At 35.3% G+C, this 13565-nt stretch overlaps 1 protein-coding gene across 1 annotated transcript in view; it reads left to right on the top strand.

Annotated features, from left to right (window-relative positions):
- Window positions 1-13565, top strand: part of SRPX (sushi repeat containing protein X-linked) — a 99114-nt gene that overhangs the window by 42192 nt on the left and 43357 nt on the right. Inside the window, exon 2 of the mRNA XM_074214193.1 lies at window positions 11021-11080. Coding sequence (XP_074070294.1) covers window positions 11021-11080 — 60 coding nt within the window. The remainder of the gene's footprint in view (window positions 1-11020; window positions 11081-13565) is intronic.

Raw genomic sequence — 13565 nt, forward strand, 5'->3', positions numbered from 1 at the left:
CTTAAATACTGACTTTACTAAGGAGCAGGGTTTTATTCTGAGTTACTAGTGGTACTTATTGAGGCAGCCCATTTATTATACAGAAACTTTTCAGTTAATCACATTTTATCGTGGATCTGCTGTGGTTTAGTTGCTTCATTAGTTTATTAAGGTGTGATAAGGTGCACCTGAAGGGCATGAAGTCTAGTTGAGGAGATAAAACAGACAGCAGTGTGCTTCAGTGTCCTTTATTGCAAAAGGAATGAATGGCTTGATATCTACCACACTACTGACTTAACTTATGATTTTACTGAGACGATCAGGGGCATGTTACTTGAGTTTCCTTGACTTCCTTCTTCTTTTCCTCAACATTTCTGTATCATTATTTGTGTTTTCCTTCCTTCTGGTCCCACAGGAAGGGATTGCTCTTCATCTTGTTGATACTAATCCCTTAGCCTTGAATTTGATTTCATTTACTTTGACCTCCTCCAGGACCCCTCTTTCTCCATCAATTTCTTCCCTTCTACCTACAGATATACTTACAAGCAGGTCTACCCACTCCTAAAAATGATTCTCTTTTCTATTCACTGATGCAAGGTAGTTAGGTGAATAAAGTGCCAGAAAATCATTAAATTTCCTTTTCTTCAGTTTCCTCCTATGTAAAATAAGGATAATGACACTATTTTGTCCCAGAGTTGTGAAAATGAAGTGAAATTTTATCTGCAAAAATTGCTTTGCAAATCCTAAAACCCTACATAAATGTTGGTGATTGTTGTTATATTATTATCTCTACTATTTACACATTCTTTATACCAAAGTCAAACTGGATTACTGCCATTTCTGGAACATTACTGTATTTTCGGTTTTCTATGCCTGTGCTGATGTTACTTCTTCTTTCTAGAATGCCTTCCCACTACTCTTTGTCTATTGAAATCCTATCATTCACTCTTCAAAGCTCAGCTCAGATGTCACCTTTCCAGATCCCCTTTTATGCCAATGTCTTCCCTCAGGGATTACCACCAGTTTACCCTGTTTATATCTTGTTAGTGAGTAGTTATTTGTATAACTGTTTGTGTCTTTGTATCCCAGATCTTAGCATAATTTATTATATACAACAGGCATTTATAAGTGCTTATTGACTTGGTATCTCTACCATTAAGTCTTCCTTTCAAGCACTTTTGCCTCTCTCTTATATATTTATTATGTAACAGTTTGTATTATTGTTTTTGTCATACCTTCTCAATCCTTTTACCCTCAGTTTAGCTAAATCTTGTAATTCCCTCCCTCCCTTAGCACCTAGTACAACACTGTATACAGTAAATACTTAATAAATGCCTGCTAAGTTGAAGCATTTTTAGCTTTGTTGAGTAACAACTACTCTTTCCTGCATCATCTTACTTTTCTAAATATCTACTTGTGTACCCTATTATGGGAGATAATGTTCCCTAACCTTCCTTTCCTGTTTCCCTCCCCCCATCCCACTATAATTTTGTTCTGCTCCTTTTTCCATTCTTCCCTTAAGACCACCAGGAGATCACCGAAAAATCCCAGACCTCTGTCAAATTAGACTTCATCTATGACACTTGATGATCTGAGGATTCTAAGGAGACTCTTGTATCATTTCCTCATTTTCAAATGTGAGCAGTTTATTCTTATTTAGTTCCTTTGTTATTGTTAATTCATGTTTACCCTTTTTATGTTTATCATCACTCTTGTGTTTGAGCTTCAAAGTTTCAATGCAACTCTTATTTTTTTAATCAGGAATTCTTGGAATTACATAAAAATTGATCATGTAGTGAGGCATTAAAAACCTTACCATCAAATGCAGAAAGGCAGAAATATTAAATGCATCCTTTTCAGATCATAATTCAATAAAAATACATGTAATAAAGGGACAAAAATTAATTGGAAATTAAAACCTTAATCTTAAAGAATTATAGAACAACAAATCATAGAAATAATCGACAATTTCATTCAAGACAGTGACAATAATGAAACACTATACCAAAGCTTGTGGGATGCAACCAAACTGTTGTTAGGGTAAATTTTATATTTCTAAATGCTTACATGAATAAATTAGAAATAAATAGAAATAGAAATAAATTAGAAAGAAGAAATTTGTGAATTAGACCTGCAGCTAAAAAAGCTAGAACAAATTAGGGGCAGCTAGGTGGGGCAATGGATGGAATACCAGCACTGGAGTCAGGAGGATCTTGGTTCAAACCCCTATCAGTCAGCTGTGTGACCTTGGGCAAGTCACTTAACCCCATTGCCTTGCCAAAAACAAAAAAAATCAAACAAAACCTCCCAAAACGACAAATTAAAAATACCCAATTAATTTTCAAATGAGAAATTCTGAAAATCAAAGGAAAAATTAATAAAATTGAAAGTAAGAAAACTATTGAAGTATAAATAAATAAATAATCCAAAGAGTTTTTAGGAAAAAAAATCCAAATAAATAAATAAATGAAACAAAGAGTTTTTAGGAACCCCCCTCCAATAAAATTGGAATGCATGGGAGGTCATTATTTCATTACAAATCCATACATTCCCTCCCAACCTCCCAGCCCCATGTAGCTGTATGTATGCTCAGTTTTTCTGGGCAAGTTATCCTTGGATGTAAGCCCATACCATTTGCTTTCTGAAATGTTACATTTCCAATTCTTTTCTTCTTTATATTGGTGAATCCAAATTGTGTGTGATCCTGACTGTAGCTCCTCAGTACTTTAATTTTTTTCTTTTTGGCAGCTTAAAGAATTTTTTTCTTCGACCTGGAAGTTCTGGATTTTGGCTGTGATATTTCTGGAATGTTTAATTTTGTGATTTTTAGGAGGTAATTGGTGGGTTCTTTCAATTTCTAATTTGCCTTCCTGTTCTAAGAGATCTTGAACAATTTTCTTTTAAAATTTCTTGCAATATTATGCCAAGATTTTTTATTGTTGTTCATGGCATTCAAATAGCCCAGTGATTCTTCAGTTTTTTTTCCTTTGATATGTTTTTTTGGGTCAGTTGCTTTTTTAGTCTTATGATTTTGTTTTAATATTTATTGTCTCATGAAGTCGTTGGTTTTTATGTGGTCCATTCTAATTTTGGGTACTATTTTTGACTTAGACAAAGTTCTGTACCTCTTGTGCCAAGCTGTTAATTCCTTTCCAACTCTTTCTTTACAGCTTTCATTCCTTTTCCTCCCCCCCCAAGTGTTCTCATTTATTTATAAAGCATTTTAACTTCTTTTAAAAATTGTTGTTTCATCTCTTCTAAGAATTTGAATTGAATTTGTGCTAAAGATGTATTATTCCTTTTAGAAATTTCAGTCACTCTTTTTCTGCATCTGTGTCTTGGCACTATAATAGTTCTTCACAGTGGTATTCTTTTTTCCCCTCTTCTATCCTATTTCTTGAGTTCAAATGTTGTCTGGGTTGAATCTGACACACTTCTAGAAGAAAACTCTGGACTGTTCCTTTTGCTGATTTCTAGACATTTTGAGTGTTGTGTTATTTCAGGATTTCAGGGATGGACTGGGCATCTTAAGCCTTCAGTGCTCCTAAAGTATGATTACAGCCCTCCCCTCTCTCGCTTCCCCCACCCCACCCCAGTGAATGTCTGAGCCTGTCAGTTCTTTCCTGAATTTTCTCTCTGAGCAGCAGTAGAACTCAACCCTTATCCCTCAGCTGGAAAGCTTTGTTGGTTCAGTGTGACAGGCTTCAGTTTTGGTCTGGAATTTTTGCCCTGGTAATTCCTCTGCAGGTAGGGCTAGATGCTGGAACTGAGTCCATGTCTACTCCGGGGCTCTGGACCACACTGGTGCTTTTTTGCTTCTGGACTTCTACTTTTCTCAGGAAATCCCCCTGACCCTCCTTACCTTGATATCACTCTAAGGCATAAATGCCACCCCCCCCCATTCTCCCTTGTATTTAGGACCCTGAACTGGATCAAGCTGCCACTTATCCCCTATAGTCCCTACAGTGGGTGCCTTGATATGAGTCTTGAACTTTTTTTTTTGGCCTGGTGTGGAGTGTTGTGGTGGTCTTCATCCACAGTGTTCACAGCCCTGTCTGCCTCTGGAGCTGGACAAATGACTCACTATGCCTTTTTATGCATTTCCCATCAGGATTTGGACTGGGTCATTTTCTAGTTCTATTTGGAAGTTTTTCTTTTTTTTGGAGGGAAGAAAGAGGCTTGCTGTATTGTTTCTTATTATTCCTTAATCTTGCCTCAGTCCCTCAGTTTCCATCATTTGCAATTCTGCAGTCAATTGAAATGAAATAATCATTTCTCTTATGGAATTTACATTCAAATGAGGGATACAATATACACATAAATAAGTATGTACAAAAAGAAATACAAACAGTTAAAAAAGGAGGTATTTAGAGAGGAGAATCATTTGCCATTGTTGTGATCAGATAGATAGGTAAAGCATTTCTTATTTCTTATAACTAGCCTGTGCTAAATGCTAGGGATTCAGATACAAGCAAAAAGGATAGTCCTGGGGCAGCTAGGTGGCACAGTGGATAGAGCACTGGCCCTGGAGTCAGGAGTACCTGAGTTCAAATGTGACCTCAGATACTTAATAATTACCTAGCTGTGTGGCCTTGGGCAAGCCACTTAACCCCATTGCCTTGCAAAAGCTAAAAAAAAAGTCCCCATTCTTAAAGGAGAAGATAATATATAAAGAAGAGTTAAGAAGGGTGAGGATGGAGTCAAAGCAGTACTTGTGCTAAGTCTTGAGAAAGAGGGATTCTATGAAGCAGAATTGAAGTGGAGGTACATTCCAGACATGACCAATATATAGAAAGGTGATGGCGTGCCACCATATAAAGGGAATGAGAGAAGGCTAGTTTAGATGGATTATAGAGTTTGAAAAGAGGAGTCATATTTAATGAGGCTGGAAAGATAGCATGGGGTCATATTGAGACTTTTAATGCCCAGTACAGGAATTCACATTTTATTCTAGAGGCAATAGAGAGCTGCTGGAGTTTATTGAGTAAGAGAGCAATGTAGTCAGATCTGCACCAAAGGAAAATGACTCTTGTGCGTAAAATGCATTGGTTTGGAGAGACTTGAGGTGGAGAGATCAGTTAGGTGGTCTTCACAATATTCCAAATGAATGTATTGAATAAGAGGGGTAGTTTTGTGAGTAGAAAAAAGGAGTCAGATTGGGAGCTGTATTTGGATAATGCTAATATCTTTGAATTTCAGAGATTGAAGAATGGAAGTGCCATCAACAGAAACAACAGAAATGTGAATGTTTAGGAAAAGGGTGGGTTTGGGGATTTGGATACATTGGGTTTGAGATGTCTCTGGCTCTTCTAGTTTGAATACAAAAAGCAGGTGGTAATGTGGGTCTGAAAGCTAAGAGTAAAGAGCAGGAATGGTTATGTAGATTTGTGAATCCTCTGAATTTAAAATATAATTTAACTCATAAGAGCTGATGAGGTCACACTGAGAAAGAGAATGTAGAAAAAAAGAGAGTACAGAACAAATTATGGGAACAAACTACTATGATAAAACCTCAGGTAACAAGTTCATTCATTTGAATGGTGTGTTCTGAGAAACAGTTTTACTGGAAACACCCTTCTGTGCTGAAAATGCTCTTTGTTGAAAATTGGTCCGCTTTCTTGAATTCAGAAGTATAGCATGTTGGAAATAATTAAATCTCCTTCTGCTGATTCAGGGTCTTCATTCTTTTCCAGTGTCCTTGAGTCTTCATTCTTTACAGTGATCATTATTTTACAACAGTTCTTCATCTGCAGACTGGATAACCACTGCTTCTTGGGATAATATAGAAGGAAATTCTTTTTTAGTAGTAGTTGGACAAAATGGTTTTTGATGTCCTTTCTGACTCTGAGCTGCTGACCAGAAGTATAGAATTTAAAAAAATTTCTGTTAATTATTTTTGTGTTACTTCCTAAATTTTGGAGGGACAAAAACATTTTAGTTAATGAGCTTTCTAGTTAGATTTCTTTCCTTGATAGGGTTAAACACACATACACATACTCCATTAAAAAGTTTTCTGTTTTTCAAATCCTTTTCTGGTGAAGATGCTGCTTTTGTTGTTTATCTGTGACCTCCAGGTCCTATGCTTGATGTGTACATGCTTGGGCTCCTATCTTATTTTTGATGAAACTACAAGATAACATGAGAGCAACACAAATAATATGTGACTGACATAGGCATCCAAAAAAACTAGCCTGTTTTTAATCTCACGAGAAGCAGAGAAGGAATAAGCACCAGGATGAGGAAGCATGTTTTGTCAAATAATAACTGCTGCCCTTACTCCATTATCAGTAGCTTAAGTCATTTTGCCTCTCAGTGATATGCAACAGCAAGCAATTTGACTTATTTTCTTTTACATGATGAATTTGCAGTCATTTAATTAAAGACATCATCAGAGCCTTACCTAAGATATGACAATCAGAGTTTTGCCACATAGCACTGAAATTCAGAAGGCATAAAACTAAAATTATTATTTTAAAAGATTCTGAAATACTGAAATTTGTAACTTTAACATTTTGACACATATCAATACTGCTTAAGTTATGAAGAAACCAGGCTCAGCTCCTAGTTAGCAAGAATAATTAGTTTAAAGTAGGAAGCAATCAGATAGTATACTTCCTCTCCTACCTTTTTTTAGGTTTTTGCAAGGCAAATGGCCTTAAGTGGCTTGCCCAAGGCCACACAGCTAGGTAATTAAGTGTCTGAGACAGGATTTGAACCTAGGTACTCCTGACTCGAGGGCGAGTACTTTATCCACTACACCACCTAGCCGCCACTCCTACTTTTCTTGTAACTACATTCTAGATGAGTCCCTCCCTGGAGTGCTTTGCCTTGCTCCTTACTTGATAGTTATTTTCTCATCTAGGGTCTTGTGGTATCTTGAGGTCTCTCCCTAGATGTAGTAGAAGGCTAGCATCTCTGTTGCTCTCAATCATAATGGAAAGAATTTTCCAAGTTCTCCCCTCCCAATAAGTGGAATTTTTCAAATTTCATTTTTTTAGGTTTTTTTTTTTTTTGCAAGGCAAATGGGGTTAAGTGGCTTGCCCAAGGCCACACAGCTAGGTAATTAAGTGTCTGAGGTTGGTACTCCTGACTCCAGGGCTGGTGCTCTATCCACCACAACACCTAGCTGCCCCTCAAATTTCATTTTTGCATTATTTTCACATTGTGAATTCCAAAGCTGATTTGAGGGCACTTTTCAATGCTGCTTGTTGTAGATCCCCAAACTGCTAGTTATAATTCTGAGTATTTAGTTGACTAGTTGTGTATGTTTGATACTTTCTTCTCTATTGTGTTTTAAGTATCATTTCTGCAAATAATAAGCAAGAACCTTCTATAGATAGACTACTGTGCTGGCCTTCTTCGGGAAGCATAAGTTCTAGCTCTTCTTCCAGTGAGTTTACAACTCAGTTTAGAAGACATATAAAGAGATAGTTTTCAATTTAAAAGGATACTAGGATATTTACTAATTGAAAACAAATAATATAGAAATTCAAGGGAAAGACAAAACCCAGATTTTTGAAGCTTCCTACTCCATCATATGGGAAATTTTGGGGAAAGGACTTTTATTTTCCCTTCTAGGTGTATTTTTCCTACCTAAAATCACCAAATCAAGTCAACAATCATTTTACAAGTGTTTATTATATGTCAGGCATACTGTACATTAGAAATAACTTTAAATTTCTATTTTTGATACTTCTCTCAAAGTTCATTGAGAATATAGTACAAGGTCATTTGACTAAATAAATGCATGATTGAAAAAAATCAACCAATATAAATGGAAAAATTCCACAGGCAGGTTCTCCAGCCTATAGTAGTATGGCCTTCCTCATAAACATTTCACAGTACAAATGGATTGGTTAATAAATGCACCTGTGGTTAAAAGCTGCCTGGATTCTAGATTCAGGCATCTTGAAACTTTTCATTAAATTCTTTTTAAAGAATGAGAAAATTAATGGGATAACTGATGGAACATTTGTGGGAAAGGAGAGACTATTCATTTCTCCAGGTAGAATAAAAAAATCTTGGTGCCAAAGTAACAATGAGTATTTGTTCCATCTGTTGGATATATGTGGCTTTTTAAATTTGTTGTGAATCCTCTGTTGACTATTTAAACATCACTAACTCTCTCAGTTTTTCTTTCTTTAAGCAAACACCTGGCATTTTAAAAAGGAACTTGTATAGAGCTTATATTATAATATCTCTTACCTTTGATGCCACTAGGAGGCAAATGTATTGAAGTTTAAATATGGGTATGTGAAAAACTAATTTTTATGGAAGTGAGGGAGACTTATTTGTAAACATCTGGGGAATGGATCAGGAAGGAGGTGTACTCTAAACTTTAAAATGCTAAATACTGGGGTGGCTAGGTGGTGCAGTGGATAAAGCACCATCGGCCCTGGAGTCAGGAGTACCTGGGTTCAAATCCAGTCTCAGACACTTAATAATTACCTAGCTGTGTGGCCTTGGGCAAGCCACTTAACCCCACTGCCTTGCAAAAAACCTAAAATGCTAAATACTTTCCTCAGAAGTTTCTCTTCTTATTGTCATTATGGATTCCTGGGGGAAAACATAATGGGATTTGGGTCTTTTCTGGGAATGGAAAATTAGATTCTATGAAAATTTGAAGCATACAATTTGTCATTTATATATTCATTGATTTTGATTTTTTAAAAACACAGATATACAGCAGATTAAGGCCATGAATCCAGTAGTTATCTGCTCTGCATCTCAACAGTGGAAATGAATGAAAATTGTAGTGTCAGAAAGTGAATTGGAATTTCCATTACTACTATCATGGTATCAAGGATAGAGTGTGAGACTTGGAGTTTCATATATGAGCCTCAGACTCATCTATGTGACCCTGGGAAAGTCACTTAACCATTGTCTGCCTCAGTTTACTCATTTGTAAAATGCATGCTTAGATTATTTAAAGTGAGTGTGTGTATACACACACATATACTATGTTTGCAGATATACTCCTTTTAAAAAAATCTTAATTTGCTATACAAATGTGTTGGTTATTATGATTATTATTGTTTTTAAAATAACATATATATATATATATATACATATATATATATATATATATATATACTAAGTTGGTTCCAAAATAGTTAGAGATATTCTCTCTGATTAAATCTGGAACAGATAAAGAATATCTCTCTCTGCTTTTACAAATCATATATTTATGGAGTAGGTATTAGAAGGAACAGTGGATAGAGTACATAGCCTAGATTCAGGACGATCGGACTTCAGATCTGATCTCAGACAGCTGTTTTGTGATCCTGGGCAAGTCACTCATTCCTGCTTGCTCTAGTTTCCTAGATGAAGAGTCACAGCAAACCACTCCAGTATCTTTGGCAAGCAAATCTTTAAAAGGGGTCATAGAATTGTATAAAACTGAAAATGACAACAGCAACAGTGTTAATGGGGGTTACAGGAGATACATTCATCATATTGACTTCTTTCTTAGGATTTATAAGTTAACTCATAGGGTTGGAAGATCCTATAGTCCTTGTTCATTTTCTGCTGTGGCATAATGATCACTTTGAAATCTCTAACCATCTTTAGTTCAAGGTGGTTTAGTCAGTTGGGAAAGATGAGCACCATGAGAAGACAAATTAGGAATGGGAATTGCCAATCCCTTTCTATCTCTATGAGGGAAACAAACCATTTCTATTTCATTTTTCTATGTTTCCCTCTATCTGGAAAACTTTTTGTCTCTGATCTAAAATTGAGGAAGATGAGGAAAATGAACCAAAAGGCTCATCCCTGAGACCCAGAAAGGGGTTCAGTGACCATATTGTTAAGGGATTATTTTATAAAATACAGTTTCAGGTACTCTCAGGAGAAAATATTTCTTGTGGCTAGGGATGACAATAACTTGGCCAAGGGAAATACTAGTGACTGGTATATGAAACTAGAGGGTGAAGTTCACCCATGTAATTAGAATGAGCTATATAAAATTGGAGATCTATAGCAGCTCTGAGGATTAAGAAACTTCCACTTCCTGGAGCTTAGTTTCAAATGCTTTCCCAAATGATACAATCCCACATTTCAAATTATTCTTTCTATAAAATTAAAATAAACAAACATGAATGAGAGAAAGAAAAGAAAAAATAAAGGAGGTAAATATTTCTCTCCATTGCCACTCCCCCAAAATAGTATTGAGATCTCGAAATCTATCCAGCACTTTTACTGAGAATTTCCCTTTGTCAGTTAAAAAAAATCCATATACATATACATATATAGTATGTGTGTATATGTCTATACATAGAAAACTATATGTGTATATATGTATATATATATAAAGTTCCATATTCATGAAAATACATATACATATATGTGAGAATTTAGAGAATTTAGAAACCTTAAGAGTTTTGTGTATATATATATATATATATATATATATATATATATATATATATAAATAACTCTTTGTTCTCTAAATTGCTGCATATGGCAGTGCAGCTTATTTTGAGCCTTTTGATATTCAAGCTAAGAAATTTGATCCCTTTTTTCCTTTCTTCCACCCAAACTCATTTCATGGGATATACCAATTTTCAGGTAACATAAGCACCCACTGTTTCGGGAAGCTTCTTTTAATTCTAGAGGAGCAGTGGGTTGGCTCGAAAGCATTTTACTGCATTTCATTGGCATTTAGACTGTATACATTGGCAGTATCTTCGAGCAGATCCTTCTCTCCCCTTTTCCCTACTGAATTCAAAAATACAGTTGGCATGTGGTCACACCAGAGCAACTTGAATCTCATTCAGCTGGGCTCTGGCATAACAGAACTCACTCTAAGAGACCACCATGATTTAACCAATGGCCACTGAGACTTTTGTTGCTGTCTCTTCATTCTAATAGTCCCTGCATGAATAATGCTGAAGCATTGCTTTCAAATTGGAATATATATATATATATATATATACATATATATGTATATATATAATTTACATGTATATATATATGTATAACAATATATATCACATGACTTTTCTTCCTGTAGTTTTCCTCCTTCTTCTTTGTTTTATTGTAGGTTCTGGATATTCACCACTAGAAGATGATGAAGATGTGTATACATACCCTAGACAGAAAGGTGAATGCTTTGCTTGTATACTAACGGAGTTCTGCTGATGCCAAGAATGTTCTTCTCTTCTCCATTCTGAGCAGACTGAAATAAAGTGACCAGAGGGCAGGCTTAAGTTCTGGTGAGATACAAACACAAGTGAGAGCAGAGGAGACTATCAAAGTGCTCCTTACCAGCTGGTCATTTTATTCTTCTAAGTCGGTTTCTTCTTTACTGATTTTATTCCTTCCAGAAAGTTCTATGGCTTTTGGAAATGAAAATCAAGCTGGAGAGTCTTTTCCTGATTCCTACATTCCACTGGGAATGGTCACCTGCAAATCAGGGGAAATGGAATTTGGAAGTGGTTCTGCAAAAAAAAAATGGAAATAAGAAAGCTTGATTTTCATAAATTGGTTGAGAATGCTGATTTATCAATTAATCAGTTAACCAACCAACAAGCAATTATGATTTCTGACTGCCAGGCTGTGCCAGCCATTGGGGTTACAAAGACCAAAATGGAACAGTCTTTTTTCTTGGGAGCTGAAATGATGAATAAAATGTACTTCCTAAGAAAAATATAACCTGGTAAATAACCACATTCTCCTCAAATTAGAGAAACAATTCAGGCAATTTCAATTAACTAAATCCTCCTCTTACCACCAGGACCAGGTAAGTATGCTCGATAAGAGGCATTGCTTGCTGTTTTTTTCTTTTTTTTGAACTTCAGGGACCCTTGGGACAAAGACAGTATGTATGTGTTTACATTCTCAAATCTGGCTCCTGTTGTGTGGAAATAATTTAAGGAAAATTAGTTAACAAAGTTCCACTATTGCATTTTTTCTGTCTACATTTTGGTAAAAAGATTGTACATTGAACTGTTCTGTTAAATCTGACATCTTAGAAATATTAGAATAGCTCATGCTAGCTCTGAATGAAGTAAAATCCCATAAGTCAGTGCTTCACAAGCTTCCAATAGTTTGAAGTGCATTTGGGGGAGGGAAGGGTAACAATATGGGAGGAAATACAGTATAGTGAATATAGAGAGGTGGAGAGTCAGGAAAGCCTGGGTTCAAATCCTGTTTTTACATCATCTGTCTGTTAGTAACTTGAGCAGTCGATGCTCCTAGCAACTTAGGAAATATTTGTCTATTCTCATTAGTAAAGAGAACTCCTGGAAACTCCTTAAACCAAATAAAGTCAAAATAAAAAAAAAACTACAAAAACTCTGCCTTATATTATTCCCTTCATAAAGTTATGAATTTTAAATATGCATAAATATTTGTCTATGACATTTAATATGGCAACTTGACTAAAGTGGAAATCCAGGAAAGCATTGGGAATCCAAAAAGCCTTCTGGATAGATGGACTATTCTGGTTAACTATATCTCCTAATTAACTAAGAGGTCAAAACCAATTTTTTTTTTTTTTAGATTTTTCAAGGCAATGTGGTTAAATGGTTTGCCCAAGGCCACACACCTAGGTAATTATTAAGTGTCTGAGACCAGATTTGAACCCAGGTACTCCTGACTCCAAGGCTGGTGCTTTACCCACTGCACCACCTAGCTGCCCCTAAAACCAAAAATTTTTATTGTTGTTATTATAACTAATGTTAATTAACTAGGCATTAAATGCAAAACTTTTTTTATGAATATTGGAACCCTTGTTATTGAAAACCTAAAATAGATCAGCGTATAACTTGTGTGGTTAGTAAATACAATGTAGCAAAAATAATTGAATCTTTCCTCCATGATTAAAAGTCTCAGTGTATCTCATGGCAGTAACAATTCAGAATATTAAATTACATGGTATAGAACTGAAGATGCATAACGTATAGGGGACTGGTTTGAATGAATACTTACCCCAGAAACCAGTATTTAATACACAGATATCGATGTATATTTTAATATATATGTTTGTAGATGTATACATACAAGTATATAGATATATAGGTATATATGTAGTGGATGTCTATACACACACACACACACACACACACACACACACATATATATATAAATGTGTATATTTATCTCTTTATATTAATGACCTTCTAACTTGTTCATTTGCCAATTTCTCATAAAAAAGACTATAGAAAAAATATATAGGAATTTTTCTAACTTTACCCCTGATTGATATGTACATTTAAAGAAAGTCCTTCTAACATCTGTGTAAATACACTTTCAACTCACTTTATCCCAGTGCTTATGTCTAAAAAATTGAATTCAAGTAATTCAACTGAAATAATAATTACTGTCATTGCAATGCTGGTAAATTGTCAAAAAGGATATCTCAAAGATATTCCTTATAAAAAACAAACTAGTCTGATGACAGCTGAGTTTTGAGCAGTAAAAAGAATACAGACATTTATTCATGCATATTGAAACAATAGCATTATATTTGGATATTATGCTGCCATCAATGCTTGGAGAGACTGAAGGTTTGTTGAAAAGTATGACACCTGCTAATTTCACACAGCATCCAAGATCTCTGCACTTTTGTGTCTGGGTAAGTATAG

Source organism: Macrotis lagotis, chromosome 1 (genome assembly GCF_037893015.1).
Source record: "Macrotis lagotis isolate mMagLag1 chromosome 1, bilby.v1.9.chrom.fasta, whole genome shotgun sequence".
Lineage (NCBI taxonomy): Eukaryota > Metazoa > Chordata > Mammalia > Peramelemorphia > Peramelidae > Macrotis > Macrotis lagotis.